The following is a 27,645-nucleotide window of genomic DNA, read 5'->3' as shown; positions in this document are numbered from 1 at the left end:
ACAGTAATGGAAAACAAAACAGCAAAAATTCACTGGGACTTTAGAATACAAACTGATTGGCATTTCAAACACAATAGACCTGACATCACAATTATCGAACATCCTCAGGTTTGGATTATTGATATCGCTATACCCAGTGATAACAACACAAAAAACTTGAAAAAAATTACTAAATATCGAGATCTGGAAATCGAAATTGGCCAGCTGTAGCTTAAACACACCAAAGTCATCCCAATAATTATTGGTGCACTTGATGCAATTTCAAAAAAGCTATCCAACTACTTACAAGAATTAAACATCAACGAAGTGACTCCATATAATCTACAAAAAATGGCATTACTTAGAACAATTCATATTTTATAATGCTATTCTTAGATTATTGGGCAGAATTTGAATTACTCTGTATCACCAGTCAAATTGTTGTTTGAATGATTTCTTGTTTGACTGTATATCAATTATGTGGATGATAATAATAATAAAAGCTCAAACTTTACACCTTTGATTTAAACAAAGCTTGTGAGCTACATTTGGAATTACACAAATAATTCTATAATATAAAATAACATTATCAAGGTATACACAGTTAAGATAAGGATTTAGTTAAAATAGAGATAGAAAGAATCAAAGGCAACAGAATAAAGATGAAAACCTAACTTAACAATTAACAGAATATTGCATATGATGAGTGAATATTAAACTGCAAGGGGAGCACTTTCGCATTAGTCCAATGAAAGATCAAAATGCGTGTAAGCACATACAGTGAGAAATAAATTCATGTGACTAAAACTGGAATGAGACATATGCATGTGTGTACACAGGGCTTAAAAAATGCACTTTAAGAATTTTTAGCTGACAAATAAAAAAAATCAGAAGAGGAATTTGTTTAACCATCAATTTTATTTGCGTAATGCAGATTCTGTTTTATGCCCAGCTTTTTTTTGTTGTTGTTGGAGCTGTATACTTAACTGACTCAACAATATAATGATATAAAATTATATTATATCATTATAATTATAAATTATCATTTATAATTATCATTTATAATTATCATTATAAATTATCATTTATAATGATAATTATAAATAGATGTTATGTCAATTATCACTGATCTTGCTGTAATAGAATTTGATCAATAAGAAGACAGGATTAGTCTTGAGCAGGATAAAATTGAATTCAATCTTGAAAAGAAGAACAAGTAAGAAAGTTTTAAAGTGAATAAATGTTGAGCAACTCTCAGATGTGAACTGCAGAATAAAATACACAAACATTATTGAAGAAAAAATAAAAGAGTTTGAGAACAGGAAAATTGGAGATTCAGTGGCAAGCCCTGAAGAAAACATTGATTGATTCAGCCTGAGAGGCATGTGGTGAGGTTGTCTGCAAGGATAGAAAAATCAGAACTACATGGTGGACACAGGAAGTTAAAGCAGCAATGAAAGAAAAGAAGAAACCATATCAAAGGTTCCTGGCAAATAAGTCAGCTTGTGCTCTTAGAGAATACAGAGACAAATGTAAGAAAACTAAACACAGTGTAAAAACAGTTAAACAAAAAAAAAAGTCATGGGAAGGCTTTGGAACATAGAACATAGAAAAAAATTATCAAGAGGGTGGCAAGATATTCCAGTTGTTGAAGAAGTTCAAAAATGGAGGAAAGAGTGCTGAGAGATGATAAAGGTGACATGAAAACAGGAGAAAAAGATATCCTTGAAGTATGGAGTAATTACTTCCAAAAATTGCATTCAATCAGGAATATATCCATACTTGAAGTAGAAAAATCCATCGAAAGCCTGAAATGTGGAAAGGAAGCTGGTGTAGATGATATTCGACCAGAAATGCTCAAGCATGGAGGTATAAAAGTCTTACAGTAGCTGCACTGCATAGTTCAGAAGGCCTGGACAGATTGACGAATTTCAGATGATTGGAGTAGAGCTCTCATAGTACCCATACATAAAAAGAGAAATAAAACTGAATGCGAGAATTACAGAGGCATTTCATTACTGAGTGTTCCTGGTAAGATATATGCAAGTATACTTGAGAAACGGTTGAGAAGAATTGTGGAAGAAAAGCTTGGTAAAGAACAAGCTGGATTCAGGCTAAATAGAGGCTCTCGGGATCAGATCTTCACTTTATGACAATTTGTTGAGAAAGCATGGGAATATAACAAAGATCTGTATTTAAGTTTTGTCAATCTGGAAAAGGCATATGACAAGGTGCCAAGAAATAAGCTATTCAATACAATGGGGTCAATGGGGCATTATATCGAGCAATACTTAGTCTTTATTTGAGTTGTAAGTCAGCAGTTAGAATTGAAGGAAGTACAGGAAGATGGTTTAATGTGAAATCTAGTATTAGACAAGGATGTACATTATCATCATTTATACGTATCAAGGATTTAGGCCTAGTATGGTCTGTTCCGGCCTTAGAAGTCATCGTTGAATCGTTTAAGAGGACGTCCTGCTTTTCTTTTTCCTAATGGCTTGTACTTTAAGGCTTGTTTTGGTAATCTTTCTGTTTTCATTCTTTGAACGTGTTCCATCCATCTATGTTTATATTTTTTAATTTTTTCAATTATTGGTTCTTGGTTTAATTCTTTCATAATATCTTCGTTTCTTTTGTGATCAAATAGGGTATACTTTGCAGTTTTTCTCATAAACTTCATTTCTGCTGTTGTTAATCTTTGTTTGTCTTTGATTTGTTTTATTGTCCAGATTTCGCTTCCATACATTAAGACCGGTAGGGCTAATGTATTGTATACTTTTAGCCTGGTTTGTTTTTGAACTAGGTTTGGTTTAAATATAGAGTTAATTACTCCTGTTATTTTTAAATATTTTGCAATTTTTATGTTTATATCTTTTTCATTTTCATAAGTGATCATACATCCTAGGTAGTTAAATGAATTCACCTGTTCTAAGATCTTGTTATCTAATACTATTTTAGTTCTTGCTGGATCTTGTCCTTTAAAGGCCATAGTTTTTGATTTTTCCGTTGATATTATCATACCATAATCTTTGGATATCTCATTTAGATTTAAAATAGCTTTCTGTAAGTTATCTTCAGAATTTGTAATAATTATTTGGTCGTCTGCAAAGAGGAGAGTGTTTAAGTTAACTGTAGGTGAAAGTTTAATTCCTTGATGTAAATTTTTACTCCATTTTATTATTATTTCATTTAAGTAGATATTAAAAAGAGTTACTGAGAGGGGACATCCCTGTCGGACCCCTTGGTTTATCTCTCTTGTATATGATAGTTCGTGATTTAATCTTATTTGTATTTGATTATTTTCATATATACTTGTGACAGCTTTTAGGATATTATTTGGTATTTGTCTTTCTTTTAATATGTTAAATAATATGTTTCTTTTAACTTTGTCAAATGCTTTTTCAAAGTCAATAAATGCAATATGTGTTTCTAAATTATATTCTCTTCTTTTCTCTATTATTAATTTTAGGCAGAAGGCTGGGTCTATACATGATCGTCCTTTTCTAAATCCATTTTGTACCTCTAGAATAAAGTTTTCGGAATATTTCATTAGTTTGTTATTTAAGATTCTGCTGTATATTTTGTAACAGGAATTTAGTATACTGATACCTCTATAGTTTTTAGGGTCATCTCTATTACCTTTCTTAAAGATAGGAATCACAATTGCTTTTTTCCATTCTATTGGGGGGATACCAGTTGAGTAAATTTTATTTAAAAATAATAAGAGTCTTCCTTTGAATCTTGTTCCTGCGTATTTATATAGTTCTGAACCTAGCTTATCTTCTCCAGGTGATTTTCCGTTTCTTGTTTCTTTCAGGCTGATTTCTAATTCTTCTTCAGTTATTTCCTTTTCATTTTCGTTAATTGTTTGCCAGTTGTCTTTTTTAAAATATTTGTCTGTCCACAGTTCTGTGTAGTAATTTAGAAATTCTTCTAATTTCAATTCAGTGTTTAATTTTATGTTTTCTTTGGTATCTGCATTTAAGTGGTTCAAAATCTTATATACATTGGGTCTTATTTTATATAAATCATGTTCTAAATTAGAAACAAATTTATTCCATGATTCTCTGTCTTTTTCTGACTTCTCTTTTAGCTATGGCTCTTATTCTTTTATATTCTATTTCATCTTCTAATCTTTTACTGCTTAACCATTTGTGATAGGCTTCTTTTTTCTTTTTGATTATTTCTTTGATTGTATCATCCCAGATCTTCAGTTTTTTTCTTTTATTGATTTTATGGATGTACATTATCCCCTCTGTTATTCATTATCTACATGGATCACATTATGAAGGAAAGTGGAATTAAACCTGATATCAAAATTGGAGATGTTAATTTCAGCTTTTTGCTTTATTCAGATGATGTTATACTTCTAAATAAATCCGCTACAAGTCTGCAAGAATCCCTGACTAAATTGAGTAACTATTGTAATAGATGTGGCATGAAAGTCAGCAATAAAAGAAGAAAAAGACAATGAAAAGAGGCAGAATCATTGAAAATATATGAACTGCATTGTGAATGGAGCACCTATAGAACAAGTAAACATTTCAGCTACTTAGGCACGATTTTTACTTAAGATGGTAAATTAAATATGGAAATAGACAACAGAATCAACAAAGCTGTTATGGTAGGAAGTCAACTGAACAAATTTATATAAAATAAGAGAGAAATTAGTCGGAACACTAAATTAGCTGTATACAAGACAGTGTTCAAACCAATTTTAACTTATGGATCTGAGAGCTGGGTTAGAAGTAAAACACTTGACCAAAGACTAGAGACTGCAGATACGAGAGTCCTGAGAAAGATTAGCGGCATTAACAGATGGCATCAATGGCAATATCATATTTAAAACGAGAATATTAGGAAAGAACTTGACGTTGTTAGCATCCAGGAACGTGTTAGAAGAGCTAATCTTGGGTGGAATGGTCACTTAAATAGAATGGGAGAGGAAAGATTAGCAAAACAAATGTTCTCTGCCAGATTGGCAGGAAAGACCCAGAGGAAGATCCAGATATAGGTGGATTGATACAGTAAAATGTAACTTAGAACAGTGCTTCCCAAACTTCTGGATGTCGGTCCCCCTTTGGAAATATTAAAATATTTCACGGCCTCCCTCGAAAAAAAATCATAATATAGACATATATTATTATAATATTTATATTCAATAGAAAACATACACAGCGAATATTGTAAAAATCAAATGCAAATATTTCATTTTTAGCATCTTACATACACATTTGACACGGCACATTATCTCATATTTTTATATATATAGATATATTGTTATTGCACATGAAACGTAAAACGATTAGTAATAAAGAAAGAATTAAAAACATAAAAGAAATTTAATAACAATTTAATGTGATGGATGTGTTTCAATACTGCTACACCAATATCAGGTGAAATATTTGAAACTGCAATTCTTAGATTTCTGCTTTGAAATGAAACTTATATGAATAAGCATATATTTACTAATATTCATTAAGCTCCGAAATACACAGGAAGCAAAATTTGTGAATCCGCACCAATGTATGATTTTTTTCCATTGAAATATAAAAAAATAACAAAAAAGAAATAATAAATAATAATAATTAAATACGTTTCTTTTAAGATAAAAAAAATCTACTTAGTCTTAAAAGATTTTAAATTTGTTTTCATTATTTCACGGCCCCCCTCACCAAAACCTACGGCCCCCAAGGAGGCACCAGCCCACTATTTGGGAAGCACTGCCTTAGAAGATATTAATATAAGATCTGATAACATTGGATTCTTGACAGGTAACAAATTGATCTGGAGGAAAATTGTAGATAGGAAGTTAGCATTGATGCTAATTTTTCATGTCGTACTATCATATCCTGTATGCCTGCCCAGTATGGTCCAGATCCTGCCATTTAATTACAGGATGCCTGAAACCAACACCACTAAAAGACCTGTATACTTTGGCTGGTATTGCACCCCCTTCAATTCGAAGATCTGCATTCTCAACGAAAGAAGAAGACAAATGAATGATGCCACCCACTATTCAGTCAGACTGCAGTGCCCCAAAGACTAAGATCCAGCATAGCTTCCTGGCAACTGTTGAACCATCTAAAAACCTCCCAGAGACAAAACTTCAACAATGGCTTGCATTATATCCTGAAAATAATACTGGTATTCCAACAGCCGAAGATCTTCCACGTGGTGCCCACTTGAACTGGAATACTTGGAAAAGCCTCAGACTTCGAACGACAGGACCTGCAAACAAAACCTCATCAAATGGGGCTACCTCACTGGCCCAGATAACTGAGTGTGGGACAAACCAGTACATGGAACACCTTCTTTCTTGTCCCTTTCTTCCATCACCTTGCACAAAAATGGACCTTATATCCTGCACAGAAAGAGCAGGTGATTGTGCAAGATACTGGAGAATGTCTGACCATATTTATTGTATATGTTATGTATAGTTTCCTTTTTTTCATATTTAATTATTATTCCTATATAATTCACCTACCAAATTTAAGCTGTTCTCATTTGTAATGTATCCTAATTTGTTGTAAATAATGTTGTACCACTTGTGTTTGGATATGAAATAAATAAAATATCCTATATACCCCTTGAGGGTACATGTCAGGAATTTGATGATTAGAAGACAGGATATGCATGCATCATTTTATCTTAAGAGAGCACTCAGTCTTACTGTGAGGTAACCAATTAATCGCAACATGGCAATGTATGCAGCAGACAGAAGTAATTAGCTTATTTCTTATCCATTGATAAAATATGCAGAATATGAACCATTAATAGTGGATATTAAAATTGGAAAGTTGAGAAAAAAGTATTTATTTTCCCAAAATATTTCATTACAATGATTCTAACCTAAATGTTTTTCAATTGTTTGCCGAGTTGATCATGTCATGACATCACTGGCCCTATCCATCCGGCAATGTTTCAGAGTCAATCAGAATCCAGAAATGCACTAACCTGAAGGTTTTATTTTATTGAGAAATATTATGATACCGAATGTTTTCAATGTTTGCTTAAAAATGACAGAGAATAAATGCATTTTATAAAAGTGATTCAAGATATTTACAGGCATTAGAAGCAAAAGCATAGCGAAAAATAAAAAAAAAATAATAAATATTCTTGTACCACTTCATAAAATGCATGAATTTCTTCTTCACAGACTGATAAACATACTAATACATAAGCAGTTAACATTTCTGCTTCAATGCTGATATATAGTATTAGCAAAAGCTTATAAAGTGACCATATCCAGGAATAAACATGACTAGGTTATATTAGGCAACCATGAGTAGAGTACACATAGGCTAACGAGCAAGAGATATGTGTATTGATACAGTAAGAAGTGCCTTAATTTCCGAGTCCGGAACACCAATCATATCCTCTCCATCCAAAAAACAGCGGCTTGTATCGCCTTGTCACTGACCATCAGAATGTCATCCATGGAGCACACATCGATTAGATCTAGGCAACATAAAAGATGTTCGTCAGTTTGGGCATCTCTGCAGTCACAGCTGTCATCATCTGAATAATCCCATTTCATCAGGTTACTTCTGCATCTGGACACTCCCACTCTAAGACAGTTCAGAGTCCTCCAGGTGCTATAGGGTAGGTGATATCCCTTGGTTAACTCTTCCTTAATTATGGGGGCTTCTTGAAGTTGAACTGATTCCTTCCATAGAACAAGGCGTCGCTCCTCAGGTTTATGGATCAATGGTTTAGTTCTTTGCATAAAACTATGCCTCGATTTGAGTCGAGAAGCCGTGGATATCTTTCGTCCATCATCTGCTTTTTTTTTCTCCATCTCACCAGCCACTTGACGTCTTATGCCTGGTGGCGCTATGCCTGCTAAGGGATACAGCTTGTTGACTGGGGTTGGTCTTAGGCATCCAGTTATGATCCTAATGGCATCATTTAAAGCCGCATCCACGTGTTTCGCATCGGTGGATGCCACCCACACTGGGGCAGCATACTCCCCTGCAGCAAAACACAATGCCAAAACCGTCGAGCGAAGTACCTCTGGTTGAGCTCCCCACGTCGTGCAGGTCGTTTTTCTTATGATGTTATTTCTTGCATAGATTTTTCCTTTTAGTTCCTGGCAATGTTCCTTATATGACAAGGTACGATCCAGCTTAACTCCAAGATATTTGGGATTGTTGCAGTGTTCGAGGCATTTTCCTCTCCAGACAATGTTTAACTGGCGTTTTGCTTCCCTGTTGTGCAGATGGAAACCGCACACCTGAGTCTTGTTTGGGTTAGGCTTCAGGCAATTGGTCTCATAGTAATTGGAGAGTATTTCTAAGGCTTAGCCTTAGAAATACTCAACCTCTTCTCAACTTCTTCAAAACTCCTTGCTTGACTGCATATAACTGTGTCGTCGGCATAGATAAACCTCACTTTTGGGTGGGTTGGCTGATCGTTAGTATAAATATTGTAGAGCATCTGGGCCAATACTCTTATTTGAAGTAAACCATTCTTCTGATTTCTCCATCTGCTCTTCTTTCCTTGCAAAGTTACGTAGAATCGTCAATTCTGGAGCATGGTTTTAACTACATTCATGAGGTGAAAATCTTTCGTTATTTGGTACAGCTTGACCAACAGTTTCTTGTGATGAACAGATCGATAAAAGCTGCTCCAGTCACAAGCTTATTCTCATAACCATCTTCGATGTGCTGCATAAGATTCAGAATTTGGCCACAGCAGGACTTTCCGGGACGGAAACCGGCTTGCTCGGGTATAAGTTTCTCGTCAATGTTTGCTGCTATTCTTTCCAGAATCATTCGTTCAAAAACTTTATACAAGTGGCAGAGGAGAGAAACAGGCAAAAATTCTTCGATAGGTTCCTTTCCTGGTTTAAGTAAAGCTACCACTTGAGCTTTCCTCCATAATTTGGGCAACTAAAGAGATTCTACACACCTATTCATCAATTTCACCAGCCATTGGATGGTTACCGGACCGAAACGCTTTATCTGTTCTGTCCGAATGTCATCCGGGCCAGCAGCTCTATTCTCTTTCAGGTGACATATAGCTTTTCTTAGTTCTTCTTCGGAGAATGGAGAGGCTAATGAATTAGTCTCAGCTTCTTTAATGTGCGTAAGATTGGTTTTCAGTATCTTCTTGTTTGTCCTGCCATTTAATAATAGCTGGTGAGCGATCTGGTTTGGCGTGACCTCTGTTACGTAAACTGGAGTTTTAGTTGGATCGTTGCTTAAATTCTTCACCAGTTCCCATACTCATTTGCTGTTCTGTTTCATATCCAAATCCTGCAGTAGCTTCATCTATCTCCTCTTTCTACCATCCGTGAGGGTCCATCAGTTTTTCGCCTGCCTCAATTGTGTCTATAGCAAAAGGATCCTTGTCATATCTGATTTTATATTCTTTTAGTTGTTCCGTCTGGTTTTTATTAAGCCCAGCGATATATTGAGTTCTGCACCCTCGTGGTATGTGCCGCCGAGATACTATTTTGATGGTATTCACGAACTCTTCATAGTTACTTGGATCTGCTTCAAGAGTGTTTAGAGTGTTTACTGTCTGATCAAGGTCCTTCACAAATCTGTCCCATCTTGCTTTTTTAAAATTAAACTGTCGCTTAAAAGGTACTATCTCTGGATTGATAACAGCTCTGACTTCACAAGTAACAGGTCTGTGCTGAGTTCTTGGTATCGGCTCTTCTATAAGACTTAAAAGATTATAAGACTTAAAAGACTGAAATATACTATCTGACAATATTGGAATCCTGAAAGATAACATATTCATTTGGAGGAAAAGTATTCATAAGAAGTTACTAATGATATAACTTTTTCATGTAGTTAGCACTATCATAATATCCTGTACACCCTGTGAGGCTACATGTTCAGGAATTTGATATGCGAAATCAGTAATTAGCACCTCTTAAGGACAAGCTGGGTTTAGCATTTTTGACATTAAAAAATACCTAAGTCATTACTTAAGCACTCTTGTTTCTGTCTTACCAGTGATAATATGTTGTCACTAAGCATACAACCTTTATACAGTTTAAACTAATCACTCATGAGGTACTTGACACAAATCCTGTCGTGGTGTTGTCATTATTATTATTACACACCTCTAGGGGTCCTAAGACTCATCGAGGGAGGGCACCTACTCTACATCTCTCCGTCTCCATCATCATCTACACCAGCACGATCTACTGCCTACCACCACCACTAGTATTTTCAAGACAATCACAAACATCCATGCCCATGGTGAGATTCAAATCCACAACCTTTTGGCTGGAGAGCAGATATGCTAACCACTCGGCCAACCAGGCCAGCTATTCTGGCCTGGTCGGCAGGAATTATGGTATATTATGGAATATTAAGGTATTCTGTGTGGTTACACTTCATATTTGTTGAAAGTATTTTCACCTGGTTATACTATAAATTAAAGATGCCAAGAAGTTATATTCTTGGTTTCATCCTTTATCCAACTATATATAGAGGTTAATGACTTTACATCAATTGCCTTAATATCCATCCCATAATGTAATGCACATATCCTTATGAAAAGGGACACTACCTAGACCAGTTTCAACTTTTATTGAGGTATCAGTGGGAGTGGCCCTTCCCATAATGCATAGAATTATACATGTAAGGATATGTGCATTGCAATATGGGATACTAAGGCAACTGATGTGAAGTCATTAACCTCTATATACAAGGAGCTGCAGTCGTGGTATTTCACATGCAAACTTTGTTTGCTTACACTTGGATAAAGTATGAAATCAAGAATATAATTTCTTGGCATCTTTAATTTATACACTTCATATTATCTCAAGCTTCTTTTGAAAATTATTTAAATGTTACAAAAGAATACTTTATAAAAGTTAACCATTTCCAGATCTGCTTGGGTCATCACCAGATCCATGACAGCTTTTAAAGATATTAATACAAAAGTTGTATTTCTATACATAAAATAAATTCATTCCAGACACATTCCAAATGTGAGTAGTAACCCCCACATTTTAACATTAAAAAATTATTCTTCGTAAAATATACCTTTGGATAAGTAGAGCAATATTATCCATGTGATCCACACCTTGTCCTTCACCTTGTAAAATGACATTGAAGAAAGCTGAAATAGAAATGTACATTTTTTTTCTATTTATTCTATAAAGCATAACATATGCATAACAATAATTTAATATCAAAAAAATAATTCTAATTTTTATTTATTTTTTTATTGATCCCATATAAGAGAGATTGAAAGACCTATAAACACATCAGTACCTTCTATTTGGTGAGGATGAGAAATATAAAATAGTAGAATTAATAACATTAATTAAATAATATTAAAAAAAATTCTTATTTGACAAATATGCAAAATGCAATTAGTCAGCACAGTTGCAACATTTTTACATAGTGGTTCTCATGATCTGCCTTGATATTGTGCTACATGAAAATGGCACTTTTTTTTTTTTTTTTTAAGGACAATTACAGCGAGTCTCAACTTATGAGGGGGTTCCATTCTGATGATCTCATCATGAGTGAAAAAGGTCATAAGTTGGAAATCAATGCATGAACCATAATATGCTTGCATGCTAAAATACATAGGTCTGTTTTATTCTATTTTTAAAATAATTTTACTCTTTGTTTATAAGTTAAACAATAATACAATGTACAAATCCTGACATAAAATTATTGTATAGTACTGTAATGTAATAAATAATGAACCATGAGTGTGTGTGTGCTTCTGTGCACTTACCAGCCAAGCAAAATAATCCACTGGAAACACATGAGGCAAAAGTAGTTCTTCAAAGCTACTGCTTTATTAACTGGATGATTCACTGGTGGAGGAAGGAGAGGCTAGGTCATCAATGAATTCTTCATTTTGATTATGTACTACATGGAAAGGAAAAATCTACAAGCAAGAGGAGGGAACAGCAATGGGGTCTCCCTTGTCACCCAACTTGGCAGATCTGTTTATAGAACATCTAGAAGAAAAAATCGTCGCATTCAAACCCAAACCAAAACTCTGGCTTTGATATGTCAATGATATCTTCACAGTCTGGAGTCACTACGAACAAAGCTACTTCAGTTTTTAGAAAAAATCAACCTTCTTCATCCTCGCATCAGATTTACATTAGAAAGGGAATCCCCACAAGGCATCCCCTTTCTGGATTTACACATCCAAAGAAAAAAAGATGGTTCCATCTCCACCTCTGTCTATCGCAAACTGACATTTTCAGGCCACTACATTCACAATACTTCAGCTCATCATCCCTCTCAAAAATTTGGCATCATTAAATCATTGGTAACCAGAGCACACAGATTATGCTCCTCCGAGGATTCTCTAAAACAAGAATCAGAAATAATCAAAAACACAGCCACTCTAAATGATTACAATCTCAAAACAACTCAAAAAAAATCATCAGCAATTTCTCCACACTTCAACCTAGACAAGAACAACCCCATAGGATTCCCATACCTTATATCAAAGGCATCTCTGAACGGCTCTCGAAAATTATGAAGAAATACAATCTTGTTCCCACCTACAACCCCATCAAGCAGATCCAAAACTTGTTACCCTCTCCTAAAGACAAACTTTCACCTATGCTACTACCTGGTGTATCTGAGGTTCCATGCTCCTGTAAACTCTCTTATTTTGGACAGACATGCAGATCAGTTTTTAAACGCATTTCGGAACATCATAACCATATCCGCCTCATCAAACCACATAAATCAGGCCTCGCTCAACACAGAGTTGAAAACCCAAACCACAAGATCCATTGGAAAAAGACAAAACTTCTACACAGATCTTCATATAAATATGATTGTTTATATAAAGAAAGTGCTGAAGCCCTGCTCCACAACAGACCAAATCTAAACCGCAATGATGTTCTTGCCATCCCTAAAGTATGAGAAATTGTCATACAAAATTGTGTAAAATAATAACTTAACTGTAATTAATTTTTATTTAATTTAAGTAATTTAGTTCAATTTAATTTAATTTAAGTTCAGGCCACAATGCGCCACTGCACGCAATTTGGATTCCTTTGTACATATGCGCCCTCTCTTTTGTCATTCCTAGTATTGCCTTACTGTACTGATGATGTCCTAAGATACCTAGGACGAAATATTTACATAATAAACATACCTATTACTGTGGTTCACGTGTGTTAAACTTAGTAATGAATTCTTCAAATTCAGAAATCGCAACAAAGCACTCTAAGAATGCCTCACCAAGTGCATAACTCGGGTAGATCTAAAAAGGTTTTTTTTTTTCACTTGGTTATAATTTAAATTAAACTCGCCAAGAAATTATATTCTTGTTTAATCCTTTATCCATGTATAAGCAAACAAAAATTACGCATATGAAGTATATTCATATATAGAAGGCTTCACATCAATTGCCTTGGTATCCCATACTTAAATTAAACTCACCAAGAAATTATATTCTTGTTTAATCCTTTATCCATGTATAAGCAAACAAAAATATGCATATGAAGTATATTCATGGCTAGGATACTTATATATAGAAGGCTTCACATCAATTGCCTTGGTATCCCATAATGCAAAAGCATACCACTTTTTTAGATGTGTATAATGCTATGCATTATAGGAAGGGCCACTATCCAGACCAGTTTTGACTTTTACTGAGGTCTCATCAGTGGGAGCCAGACCCAGAAGAGATACAAAGGTTAAATGAGTGCTTATATAGTGCAATTGGAAAAATGACAGTATATTGAGCTCTTCAATTGGAAAAGGCTCGATTTTTGTACAAAATTCGATTCTTGTTGTGACAAAAGGAATCTTTATATGGTTTTTTTCAATTGAAGGTGGGTTAGCCGATCTCATACAGAGGTAGCACGGTTTTTTCTCAGAGAAACTCAGGTTTTTCATCTTGCATACAGACAAATCGGCCATGAGAATGCATGCAATTTACAGAGAAAAATACTAGTGCTGGTGGTGGATAGTAGATGGCAATGTAGGTGATGGTGGTTGCAGCAATCAGCTGTAGTTGATGGATTAAATGGTGAAGATGGAAATTGTAGAGTAGGTGTCTTTCCCCGATGAGTCTTTGGACTCCTCGGAGATATCACGTGATGATAATAATAATAATAAATGCAGAAGTCACATATTTCTCATATATAAGTAGCAAAAAGGTGTATCACCTTATTATTAAAATACTCTGGTTCAGAGACAGATGTAGAAAATTTTTTCACTTGGTGTAAAGAAATTATTCTTATTTAATCCTTTTTCCAAGTGTAAACACATAAACGGGCAGGAGTGGGCTTCTTTAAAAATTTGTACACTACATCCAACTTACAGTGAGTCTGCACAGTCTGTCTTTTCTTTTCTGCATAAATTTCTCTGCAGATAGTGCCTACTTGCATCGCTCTATCTACTTTGCTAAATCTCTTCATGTTGGAATCTGTTTCTCCAAACAATCAAATTGGCATTAATAATAAAGGCAATTATCAGAAAAAAACTCAGACATGACAGCACAAGCATGATCTCGAGAACAGTACATACACATAAGTGCATTTCAGGCTACGTGTATGTACTGTAGCATGAAATCACATGCAACTAAAGTTACAACAAATTATCAAGAACTGGATTAAAACACCTTATCAGTATAAAACAAAATCAGTATAATGAAGCAATTCATGTTTCATAATGAAGCAATTCATGTTTCATTACACTGATATATATATTTTTTTTTAAAGAAATAATTTTGCAAACATTCATCCTGACAATTTTAAGCAAAAAAGAATAAATATATATATATATTCTCCAGGTGAATAACTTAGCAAAAAATTTGTTGCCACAGGCACTGTTGACTCATCATAAATAATAGTGAAAATCCACATAAAATAGAAAACAGACCAGATGAGAGGGGGAAAAAAAATTATTAGTAGTAGTAGTAAAACAAAGAGCCAAAATGCTTCAGTTCGGCAATGTAAAATTATGTAAGTCAAGTGGATATTGGATCCAACATTATTTCAAAACTGAATGTAGAAACTATGAAAATTTCATAAGGTAAGTTGACCAGAGAGCTTACAGGAATATATTCCACGGAATTCACAAGTTGCCTTAGTATGGGCCACATAGAAGACAGGAACTGTTTCGAACTGGTGGTTGGTTCTCCTCAGAGATCAGGTAGAAACATTAAGAGAGCAAAAACTCTCGTTCAGCTGCAAGGTCAGTGAAACCTTATCCAAATTATTGACAGCCACACCAGAATCTGATGTAAAATGAATCTCCATACCTTAAAGGAACATTGGAAAAAATAGCACAATTTTTTTTGCAAATACAATATGCTTGCAAGGAATGCCCTACCTTCAAACAAGCTTGAAAGTTTTCTTATTTTCCCATCTACCAAGAACAAATTACCACCTCTCTCTCGACATTACAGTTTTATCATCAGAGAAGCCTGCCCTTAACTGCCATTCCATGTCACTGACACTAGACGCCACATTCTTGGGAACCAAACCAAGATTCTTCATTCTGGGAGATTTAAATTTATTATTATTATGTGACACCTCCAAGGAGTCCAAAGACTCATCGAGAGAGGGCACCTACTCTACAACTCTCCGTCTCCAGCACTCAATCTACCAACTACAGCGAACCACAACTTTATCATCATCTACACCAATGCCATCTACTGCCCACCACTACTAATATTTTCACAATTACAAACATCTATGCCCATGGCAGGATTCGAATCTGCAGCCTTTTGGCTGGAGAGCGAATATGCTAACCACTTGGCCAACCACTAGGCCAGCTAAATTTGATCTACTGTTCCTTGAAACTTACAAAATTTTACAAGCATGTCTAAAATTTAACCACTCTGACTGCATGCCAGAGTGGTATTCTCAGTATTATGAGAAGTAATTACCATAATTATTATTTTTTTTTTTTTTTTGTAATTCAGAATAAGGCATTTAATTTTGAATTACAGAAGCTATTTATTTTCTTCCTTTGAACTCTAATAATGCATTCTCCTGATGATGCTCAAGCTGTAACCAAGACAAGCTAGTAAGCTTTTTATTGGAGTAGGTTTATTATTGGGGCTGTCGCCACTAGAGGGATTCGTAGTGTGTAGTGTTCGTGAAAGCTCCGGATAAGATAAGTATTATTTTCAGTTATCGTTGATAAATTTATTTAATATTGCGTAGTTTTGTTTGCCTTGCATCTCTTAGTGCATCTTTTTGTGTGTTTTTGGTGTGTTATAATTTATAATTTGATAAAATACGTTGCAAGTAAGTATGGCTCCAGTACGAAGGAAAATGGCGGCCAGTAGTGATGGTTCGCCATCTTTATCAAAGAACGGTAGTATAAAAGAGATGATGCCAAGGAGAGTAGAAGTTGAATTGCAGGATAGATTCAGTGTACTAGCTGCAAAATGTACGCTTTTGAAGAGTATTTGAAGAGTATTTCAGATCGTGAGTGTGATATTTTTGTCAAACTTCAGAATGAAGAAAATAGGGATATGACAAGAAACGGCGAGTTTGTACCAGAGAATTGTGAGAGTGTGAATGTAGAAAGTGTGAATGATAGTATTAATGGTTTTACTGAGAATAAAAAAGATGAGTGAGATCGCATTGTTGAGTGGTGCAATACAAAGGGCAAAACAGCAGCTAGAGCGTATGAGCAAAAGTCGACTGAATGTACCAGCCAATAATAAAAAGTATGACAGGAAAAATAGACGTATGAATGTGAACATGAATGTGGAGACTCGTTAGTATGAGGTGTGATAGTAGAGGATTTGACAAAATCATACCAACCTGGTGCTACCATAAAGGATGTAACTGAGTCTATTAGACAGCAAAAGGAAAGGGTGAAAGAAATGATTGTTGTGGCAGGTACGAATGATTTGAAAGGAGACAAAATGGAAATGATAGAAAACCTGAATGAATTGTTTGAGGTAGCAAAAGAAAAGAGTGAGAGAGTTAGAATGATTAGTCTTTTGCCACGGTATGACAGTGAAATGTTTAAAAGGAGGGCCATAATTGCGAATGACTTTATGCATGGGTTATGTATGACGAGTGGTGTGGAATTTGTGGACGTGTGGAGTGAGTTCGATGGGCGAAAGGATCTATATAAGATGGATGGCTTGCATTTGAATGGTTAGTGTAAGAAGACTTGAGAAAGTGTTGCTGAATGTGGTGGATGTGCAAATTCAGGGAAACTAGATTTATTAAGGGGGGGAGTGTAGATATACAGTCCTTAGGGAGGCATTTGAATGCAAGAATGAATATAATATGCCCGAGCAAATAAGGACAACAAATCAGAGTGGGATAGTTAATATAAGGCATCAAGGTAGGGTTGGGGCTAATGGGGGTCTTAAATTCATGTACACTAATGCTAGGAGTATTAGGAACAAGAAGGAAGAGTTTTTGGCCATGGTTGGCACTTCCAGACCACAGGTTATTGGTATTAATGAAACATGGCTGACTGTAGATGATATAGCTAGTGGGATTGAATGTGATGGGTATAGTGTGTTCAGGAATGACAGGGAGAATAAAATGGGGGGAGGAGTATTGCTGATGATAGCTGATGAGCTGCAGCCAAGGAGGTTAGAAGTTGAATTGCAGGATAGAGAAAAGAGCATATTTGAGGCCATTTGGTGTGAGATTGTGGCTAGCAGAACTAAATATACAATTGGGTGCTGCTATAGACCAGGTGATGGAAAAGATTGTGGTGACAGTATGCACAAGCAAATAGAAGAAATGAGTGGAAGGAAGGTGATTATTATGGGAGATTTCAACTATGGTCGCATTGATTGGAGTGAGGAGAGGACACACGGGAGGAAGGAATTGGATTTTATGTGGTTCTTAAGGGATAACTATCTGCGACAGCATGTAATGGAAAATACTAGGGGTCAGAGAGTGCTTGACCTAGTAATTACATCTGAGGATTTGGCTGTAACAAATATGACCACATTGCCACCACTCGGTGAGAGTGATCATAGGGTCTTGACTTGGGAGGTGGCTAAAGGTGTAGAATTTTCAATTAAGACAGGGTACATGTGAAATTATCGGGCTGGAAAGTATGACAAGCTTAGGAGTTTGATTGGTTCAGTGCCATGGCATGTACAACTGCAAGGACTAGAAGTCGATAGTGCATGGGAGGTAGTTAAGAAGTGTTTGCATGAAGCAATGGCTGACTGTATACGTAGAGTCTGAATAATAAATCAACTAGGGGTTAAATGGATGAATAACACCATTAAGCTCGAGCTGCAAAAAAAGAAACAACTATGAAGGGAATTTAAGGAGAAAGGTGACCGGCAGGCACACGAACGGTATAAAGCGCAGGCCAGAAGGGTAATGAGCGTGATAAGAAAAGCAAAAAAGGATTACGAAAGAACATTGGCCATGCAGACTAAAGAGAATCCTAAACAGTTTTTTAGATATGTAGCAAGTAAAAGAAAAAATGTACATGGCAGAATGATTTTAAAGAATGCCGATGGTAGGGAGGTAACTGAATCAGTTGATATAATTGAGTTACTGAGTGAGCACTTTGCAAGAATATATCATCCAGGTGGTGATATTGCAGAAACGAATAAACCAGTAGATTATACGGGAATTGTGGTGAATGAAGTGGAGGTGAGTAGTCTATTGCATAACCTCAATGTCAATACATCTGTGGGATTGGATGGTATACCAGCTCGTGTTGTACGAGAAGCAGCTAAAGAATTGTCAGTACCCTTGACCATTTTGTTTAATTTGAGTCTTGGGTCTGGGTTAGTCCCGAGGGGGTGGAAAGAGGGGAAAATAGTTCCACTGCATAAAGGTGGTTCCAAGACTGCTGTTATAAATTACCGACCGATTAGCATATCAGGAATCATTGTCAAGGTCTTAGAGAAATTAGTCAAGAAAAGAATACAGGATTGGATAGATGAAAATGGGATATTGTATGGGGGACAACATGGTTTTGTGAAGGGCAGATCATGCCTCAGTAACATGCTCACGTTTTATAACACAGTGACAGCTGAACTAAATAGGGATAATGGGTTTACAGTAATACTACTGGACCTTGCCAAGGGTTTTGATAGGATACCACATAGAACCCTAATCAATAAACTGGAGCAGATGGGGATAGATATAGGGCTGGTGAGATGGATAGGAGGGTGGTTGAAGGAGAGATACCAGAGAGTGGTTTATTCAGGAGTGGAGTCTAAAAGACGGCTTGTGACTAGTGGAGTGCCACAGGGCTCTGTTCTTGGACCACTGCTTTTCAATTTGTTCATCAATGATATAGGAAAGGATTTGAGAGGAAGTGTTCACTTGTTTGCTGATGATGCAAAGTTGGGTAGAGCAATTATGAGTGCACAGGATGTCAAAATTTTACAGGATGATTTGGATAGTTTGGAGGACTGGGCTAGGAAAAATGGATGTCAATTTAATGTGCCAAAGTGTAAGGTTATGCACTTTGGGGTGAAAAGAATAGCAGCAGTATATCGCATTGGTGGAACCGTACTCCAGGAGATTGATGAGGCCAGGGATTTGGGAGTGTTGGTGGATAGGGAATTGAAGTTTAGGGGGCACATTGCAAAAGTGACTAAAACAGCTCACCAAATCACTTGGCTTCTGAAAAATACTTTAACATGCAGAGACAAACAAACAAGTTGTTGTTCCTCGGTATCGAGCCTTGATAAGACCCCATGTGGACTACTGTGCCCAGTTATGGGCACCAGGGTTTCTTCGTGATGGGGAGGAAGTGGAGAAGATCCAGAGACGAGTGACCAAGATGATAGCAGGTCTGTGGAATGAACCTTATGAGAATAGGTTGAAGATTTGTGGGTTGCAGAAATTGGTCGATAGGCGAAGGAGGAGTGATATGATTGAGACATTCAAATTACTGAAGGGTTTCTACAAGATTGATCCAGAAGATATTTTTGAAAATATGACTGGTGGTGGGAGGACTAGGGGCCATGAATGGAAGCTGGGCAAGAGCGTGGTTGACAAGGGTGTTAGAGCTAGGTTTTTTACTTGGAGAGTAGTGAATGAGTGGAATAAGCTTCCAGAGTCTGTTGTGGGTGCTACGACCGTGAATGAGTTCAAGGCAAGGTATGATAGATACTGTGTGAATGTCGAATAGTTGTTCTTGACATGATGTTAGGGCTTCCCTCGATGAGTCTGTCGACTCCTTGGAGTTGCCCGGAACAATAATAATAATATGTCTCATATCTTGTAATTCATGTTTTGAATGCAGTGATCTTCTATTTTCCTCCTGATAATGTCTATGTAGCACTGGATGAAATGATAAATAATGATGATAAATATATCAATCAATAATGATAAATAATTTTTAATAAATTCTATTTTTCTTTACATGTTAACCATTATAAATATATATAATATTATGTCTAGTACACATGTTCCTTTAAAACATTGCCAGTCATCCCTAGGCTACAACCAAATCCAAAATGAAAGGTTCACAACACATTTTAGAAATGGTAATAACATTAAGGATTTGATAGTGACTCGTCTTTCTTTATTCCATCTGATGAGAATTATTATGTAGTATTTGTCTTGAGAGGTTGCATAGGAACTTGTCTGGAATTATAAGGAAGGTGATTATAACAGTCTTAGAAACTAGCTTGAAGTAGAACCACAGATTGAAGGAACTAGTTAAAAGTTCCCAATTGGGGGCTGATTAAAGAACATCTGTTAAATACAATGGCAGGCTACATAACAACAGTAAGAAAAATAAAATGGATAACTAAAAAAATCATTTAGGAATTGCAGAACAAAAAAAAAAAAAAAGTTATGAAAAAAGCATGAAGCATTTGGATTTTATAAATGCATTTCACAGGATACCACCCAAGTTGATATTTAAGTTTCAACATATGCAACGTATTAGATTAGTGCATGGAATGGCAATTTGGCAATCTGAATGGATTCAGCAGGGCTCAGTATCACCAAAGACCATTACTGTTCAACCTTTATGTCATTGATAAATGCCTCTGTTATGCAATTGGAAGAACAACAGGACACTATGCTGCCATTCCACTGGAAAAGACCCCTCGATTCTCATCATGACAAGATGATGCTTTTGTATGGGTTTTTTCAACTAAAGGTGAATTAGCTTATCTCATGCACAGGTAGTAGGGTTTTACCCATGGAAACTCAGGTTTTTCATCCTGCATACAGACAAATCAACCACAAGAATACACATAATATACAGACAAAAAAAATACTACTGTTGGTGGTGGTGAGTGGTAGATGGCATAGTGTAGCCGGGGAATTAAGCAGTGGAGATGGTGAAACGTGTGTCGTGGAGTAGAGCAGAGTGCCCTCCTGCAATGAGTCTTTGGACTCATTCGGGATGTCATGTAATAAAATATAATAAATTTAGTTTAATCCTTTATCCAAGTGTGAGCAAACAAAGTTTGCACCTGAAAATATCTTCAGGACTGAATATGGTGTTGTACTACTTTACTGGGGTAAGGTAGTACAACTCCGGGCAACTCATGGCAAAGGTGGAGCAAGATACCAACACTCCTATCCCAGTAATTCCCATAATGCAAAACACATCTCCTTATGGATATGTATAATGTTATGCATTAAGGGATTGGCCACTACCCAGACTAGTTTCGACCTTTAATCGTCTAAAGGTCGAAACTAGTCTGGGTAGTGACCAATCCCTTAATGCATAACATTATACATATCCATAAGGAGATGTGTTTTGCATTATGGGAAATACTGAGATAGGAGTGTTGGTAGCTTGCTCCACCTTTGCTACGAGTTGCACTACCTTACCCCAGTAAAGTAGTACAACACCATATTCAGTCCTGAAGATATTTTCAGGTGCAAACTTTGTTTGCTCACACTTGGATAAAGGATTAAACTAAATTTATTATAGTCTAACCAAGTGAAAAATAAACTTTCAACATGTAATAAAATAGTAATAGTATATTGTCAATGGACTGGGAGGAGGAGATTCAGTTGTCTGCAGAACATGCAAAGCAAGCAAGAATTATTAGATATATTGCTAATACTGTGGCTCTTCGAGATGAGTTGAATAAGCTGAAAGATGGACAAAGGAATGAAGATAGCAGTTCATGCTGCTAAGTATAAGCTTTTGAACTTTGGATCCAAAGATCAGAGACTGCATATTCTATTTGCAGAAATATATTAGATGAGATACAGAATCTCAGGGTGATAATGGACAGACTTTTGAAATTCAAGGAGCACATTGCAAAAGTTGTAAAAACTAGAAGATAGCTACAACCCTAAGGAGGACACTGTTCAGCAAAGATAAGGTGGTGCTAGTTCCATTGTATCAAACCCTTATCAGGCCAATGTGGACCACGAGAACATCTGCTCAGATCTGTTCACAACGATGTGGACAGGGTGCAGAGGAGGTTAACAAAAATAATTTAAGAACTGTAGAATGACAGACTGAAGGCATATAATCTACGGTGTGGTAAGATGAAGGGGTAACATAATTGAGACGTAGCTGCTGAGAAACATTCACCATACACAGGGAAAAAAATTTTTCTAGTAGAACTAGAAAGAAGACAAAGAGGACTAGAGGTCATCCTTGGAAGCTGCACAAGTAAGTGGTGAATTAGTGTAGAGTAGTGAATGCTAAGAGTGTGAATGAATTAAAATTTATGACATATGTTGCATGCAGAGTGGCCCTTCATGATGAGTCAGTGAACTCTATGGAGTTCTTGTTGCAATAATTTATAATTTAATAATGCTGTAAAAGCCTCATATTAAATAAATCTTTCTCCAGGAGAACTGTAATAATAATTAGAATAAAGATTCTTCATGTCATGAGTCCTTAAATCAAAGAGGTATTTTTAATAATAATAAACCTAACCAAAGACTATACTGTGCATTATTCATGAATGGATGAATATCACACAAGTATCTTTTCTAAAATACTATGTTTTGTTGTTCACAGTTAACCCTTTAATTGCTACGGTCAAGTTAACTCAAGCATGGAAAAAATGGCACCCTCAAGTGGACACCCCTTGCAGATCATGCAAATTTTATAAAACACTATTAATGCCATTTTTGTGAATGAACAAGTGTATATCAAGAATGTATGATGCTGTCTGGACTTCTTACTTGTAAGAATTTTAATTGATTTTATTTATAAATTTTTTGCAAATTTAATTCAGCACATGGGACAATGTTAGTAGAATATAAAATCAGCAGTTAAAGGGTTAATAATAATAATTACTATATTATTATAGCAGTGTATGGAGATTCCATAGTTAGAGAATTAGTTAATGAGAGAGTCCAAAAGGTCTGCTATCCAAGAGGGAGAATGAGTAGGATAATTTAGCCATTGGGCATGAAGAAATGAGCTTATAATGGATGTTATGGCCTGGCCTTACAGGAGGACTTGAATAGATTGCATGAATGGGCAGGTAAGTGAAACTATCAGTTGAATGTTGCAAAGTGTAAGATTTTGAAATTTGATAAGCAACGATGGATGCAAAGTATACACTTAGCAGGGAAACTTTAAAGGAAGTAGAGGAGATGAGAGATCTGAGAGTGGTGGTGGACAAGGACTTGAAATTCAGGCGCCATATTGCACAAGTTGTGAAGACGTCACATCGGATAATGGCAATGACACGGAGGAGCCTGACATGTAGAAATAGAGAGGTTATAATGCCATCGCAAGGCCTCATATGGATTATGTGCACAGATTTGGTAGCTGGGTTTTCATGGTGACGAGGATATGTTGGAAAGGGTCCAGAGAAGATTCACAAAGGTCGTCAGTGGTCTTTGGAATGTGGAGTATGAGAAGAGGTTGAGAGAATGTGACTTGCAAAGCTTAATGAACAGGAGGAAGGGGGGGATATGATTGAGACATTAAGGCTAATGAGAGGTTATTGATTTTTTTATGGAAAAGATTTCTTCATAGAATGGGAGAGGGGAGATAAAACAAGAACCCATCACAGGAAACTGTAAAAAGGTGTGAGTAGAGGAGTGAGTAGCAGGTTCTTTGCATGAAGAGTGGTTGGTGAGTGGAATGCATTGCCTGAGTGAGTTGTATACATACATATTGAATCAGTTTAAGACATGGTTTGATGAACACTGTGTGCAATAGTGTGTACCTTCCACAATGAGTCTGAACTCCATGGAGGTCAGATAATGATAATAATAATGACAATAGCAATAGAGTATGCAGAGTTTTACCCAGTAACAAACATCATTATAATTATGATCATCATCACATCAACCTCCATGGAGTCAGCAGACAAGTGGTGGAAGATTCAGTCAGCCAACAACATATTTATCAAAATGAAACTTAAAATCCTTAACACTTCCTAGTAATGTGTTTCACTCACAATTCTCCATATAAAAAAACCTACTCATCATGCCCTTCTTCACCACACCTTTACACAGCTACTAGGGATATCCTCCTGATCTTCATCTTCTCACCTTTTACTTTTTTGAATAATCCCCTCTGCATTAATCAAAATCACCCTACCATATCACCTCTTTTCTGCCAATCCATTAAGCTCTGCAATTTACATTCCTTTAACATCTCTCCAAAACCAACATTTCAGTGTTCTGATATTGCCCTATTCAATCATCTCTGGAACTTTTCTCAAGTTTCCACGTCATAACTGGGTGACCAAATCTTAGCACAACAGTCCAAGTGTGGCCTGACCATCCGTTATATAGCAACGCAACCACTTCCTTATCTCTACTCATCAATATGCTCCTTATGAAATGTGCTCCTTATAAAATGACCAGCAGCATGCAGCAAAATTCCAACAATACATGCGTATTAAGGCTTATGCTGAGAGAAACTCATGTTAAAAGTTTTTAATGGAGTGAAACAGCACTTGAAAGAATTAAAAATAGTATTTAATTCTTCCAATATTTTGTGTCAGTTAGAGAGACATCATCAGGGAGTACAATATGAGACTTGTAACACACACACACACACACAAAGGCAGCACAAAACTAAGTGAAGCATGTGAATGAAAGACTGGTCTTAAGTCGGGCACCCTCTAAGGACACCTGCTGATGGCCAAGGATGTAAACTAGGATCTTGAAGTATTAATGTTTCCTATTTTTTGGAAAGTTTTATGTAACCGGATTTATTCAAATTAGGTTGATTTTTAAGAGCAGCAGGATTCTAAAAACAATCTTTCTCTTCTAAATTTACTGTGGTGGAGCATGATGGTCTTTTTCCAATTGATTATGTGAGCTGTATCCAAAGCAGTGCAAGGCCCAGATTTGACCATAATCATGGCTGTATATGTATTTTTCAAGTTCTTCCATGCAGATGGTAGCTAATCTTCCTATCTGTCCATAGTAGGCCAACTCATAGGAACAAGGAACTCTGCATACACCTGGAACTGAGATAGAAGGAAGTTTGTCTTTAATGGAGCAGATAAGGGATAGCTAGTTTTAAGTTATGGCTTGAAAGTGATGCAAAGATTGTATTTATTTAAGATTCTGGCTATTTTTTCTGATGTGCCTCAGACATAGAGGATGATGATAGCATTACTAAAATCTTTATGAAGAGAATGTAGTGGATTGGGAGAAGGATTGATTATTTTTTGTGGATTGATTATTCATTATTATCCTGTGGAAACTGTAGCCATTAGATAAAAAAGGTGTGGTGTATATTATTATTATTATAACGTGACACCTCCAAGGACTCATCATGGGAGGGCACTCTACTCTACTCTGCTACACACATCTCACATACTATTTAATTCTCCAAATACACACAATGACACTATTACCATCAATGCCATCTACCATCCATCATCATTATCAGTATTTTTTGTCTGTAAATTGCACGTTCACATGGCTGATTTGCCTGCACATGGGATGAAAATCCTGAATTTACAGAGAAAAAACTCTGCTACCTCCATATGAGATTGGCTAACTCAATTTCAATTGAAAAGCCCACATAAAGAATCCTCTCATCACAATAAGAATCAAACTCAGGTCTTTTCCAACTGAACAGTGAATGTTCTGCTGTTCTTCCAACTGTGTTACAGAGGAGTATGTGATTAAGTTCTGATGTTCTTCCAACTGTGTTACAGAGGCATATATGATTAAGTTCTGCTGCAAGAGAGGTCTTGTTGGAACAAAGCCTATAGGCTCTGTGGGTTAGTGTTTTAATGACACCATATTGTCGATGGGAAAGTCTGTGAATGTATCTGCCTGAAAAGGACAGGTTGACCAAGATATCTAGAAAGGCTAGACTATTATTAGTTTCCTTTTCCACTGTAAACTGGATTCTAGGGTAAAGACTATTGAGGTGACAGAGAAAAGTATAATGTGTCTAGGCCATGAGACACAAATAGGAACCACATCATCTACATATCTTAACCAGATAGATTTGAAAGGAAGATCAGCTACCAACTGTATGGAAAAACATAAAAAATACAAATGCAATCATGACTGGTCAATCTGGCGTTTCACACCATGCTTTGGATACAGCTCACAGGAATCAATTGGAAAATATTCTGGCCCATGGTGAGACTGAAAATCTTAACCAGGGAAAGGATGTCAAGACCTATCCTTTGCAAACCCATGCTGATCATCATCATTATGTGACACCTCCAGGGAGTCCAAAGACTCATCGAGGGAGAGTGTGCCAACAGCATCAAAAGATTGATCCCTTTCCAACTACTAACTGCACTCAAACTTGCTATACTTTTCGCAAGCCATTAGTAGCAGAGGCTCTACCAATTGACCAACCTTTGTCATAAAGAATTCTACCACAAATGCAGATTATAGTCTAGTCTATAACTGAAAACTTCTCTCCTAGAACCATGCTTGTGGAGTGATATTATTCTACCTTCTTTCCACTGCTAAGGAACTTTTCTCACTGCAAGCCTCATTAATTAGAAAGGTCAAAGGAATTATTACCCGTTTTGCATATTCCTTAAAAATGAGATGTATTATCCATTTCCGGAGCCTCATTTGGATACAGCTAACCCAATTAGCACCTGATATGCATCACCTCTTAATTTCCCTAACATTTGTATTCTTTCTATAAGTTGTACAGCTCACTTACACAGGGTTCACTAAGAAACTCAGCTACATCCCTAGCCATGGTCACACTGCTACCAGAAATGTCACCTCTCCATAATTATTCTTCCTCTCGCTTGCTATACAGAGAAAGAATTCCCGTCAGTATCTTTGACCTACCTCCTCTTATACTACTTCTATATATCGGCTGCTTATTTTCTGAATTCCCATAAAGTAATTCAAATAAAGGTCTCGTTTTATGATACTGACTGTTCCAAACTTAATAGTGTGCGTTATTTCGTGGAATAGGTGAGAAAAATCAAACTAGATTTGTGCACTCTATTCACGTAGCGCAAAAATGATATGAAATTTATATATATAATGACGTGTGAAACGTACTAAAAACTTACTATATTGCTTTCGCTCACCAATTATTTTTAGATAACATACATGCAAAACAACTCTTCCAAAAATTTTGCGTTACTTCATACATAACCACAAAACAAACGGAATCTTAGAAAAGCGACATCTAGTATTTAAAATCTGCAATTGCAAGGAATAATAAAATGTCAGTTGGAAAGTGTTTTTCAGTGTACTTTTTGCGGTTTATCATGCATACATAGGACTGAAGAGAGGCGGGGAGGGGAAAAGAACGTTACCAATTACTAGAGTCAAGCAGTCCTATAGGGGGGATGATAAAGAGATAAGTTGTTTAGGTTTCCCCTCCATAGGAT

The 27,645-nt window shown here is 36.1% G+C and overlaps 1 protein-coding gene across 1 annotated transcript in view; it reads right to left on the bottom strand.

Moving 5' to 3' along the window:
- Positions 1 to 27,383, bottom strand: part of Wsck (tyrosine-protein kinase Wsck) — a 475,983-nt gene extending 448,600 nt beyond the window's left edge. The window contains exons 1-2 of the mRNA XM_090414787.1: positions 27,322 to 27,383; positions 10,992 to 11,067 (exon numbers count right to left, since the gene is read on the bottom strand). Of these exons, the coding sequence (XP_090270913.1) occupies positions 10,992 to 11,058 (67 nt within the window). The 5' untranslated portion in view covers positions 11,059 to 11,067; positions 27,322 to 27,383. The remainder of the gene's footprint in view (positions 1 to 10,991; positions 11,068 to 27,321) is intronic.
- Positions 27,384 to 27,645: the final 262 nt, after the last annotated feature.

The sequence above is a fragment of the Typopeltis vanoorti genome, chromosome 25, assembly GCF_054136105.1.
Source record: "Typopeltis vanoorti isolate ZY-2024b chromosome 25, IOZ_Tvanoo_1.0, whole genome shotgun sequence".
Lineage (NCBI taxonomy): Eukaryota > Metazoa > Arthropoda > Arachnida > Uropygi > Thelyphonidae > Typopeltis > Typopeltis vanoorti.
The sequence above is the reverse complement of the archived record's forward strand: the minus strand, read 5'-3'. Positions and strand labels throughout refer to the sequence as shown.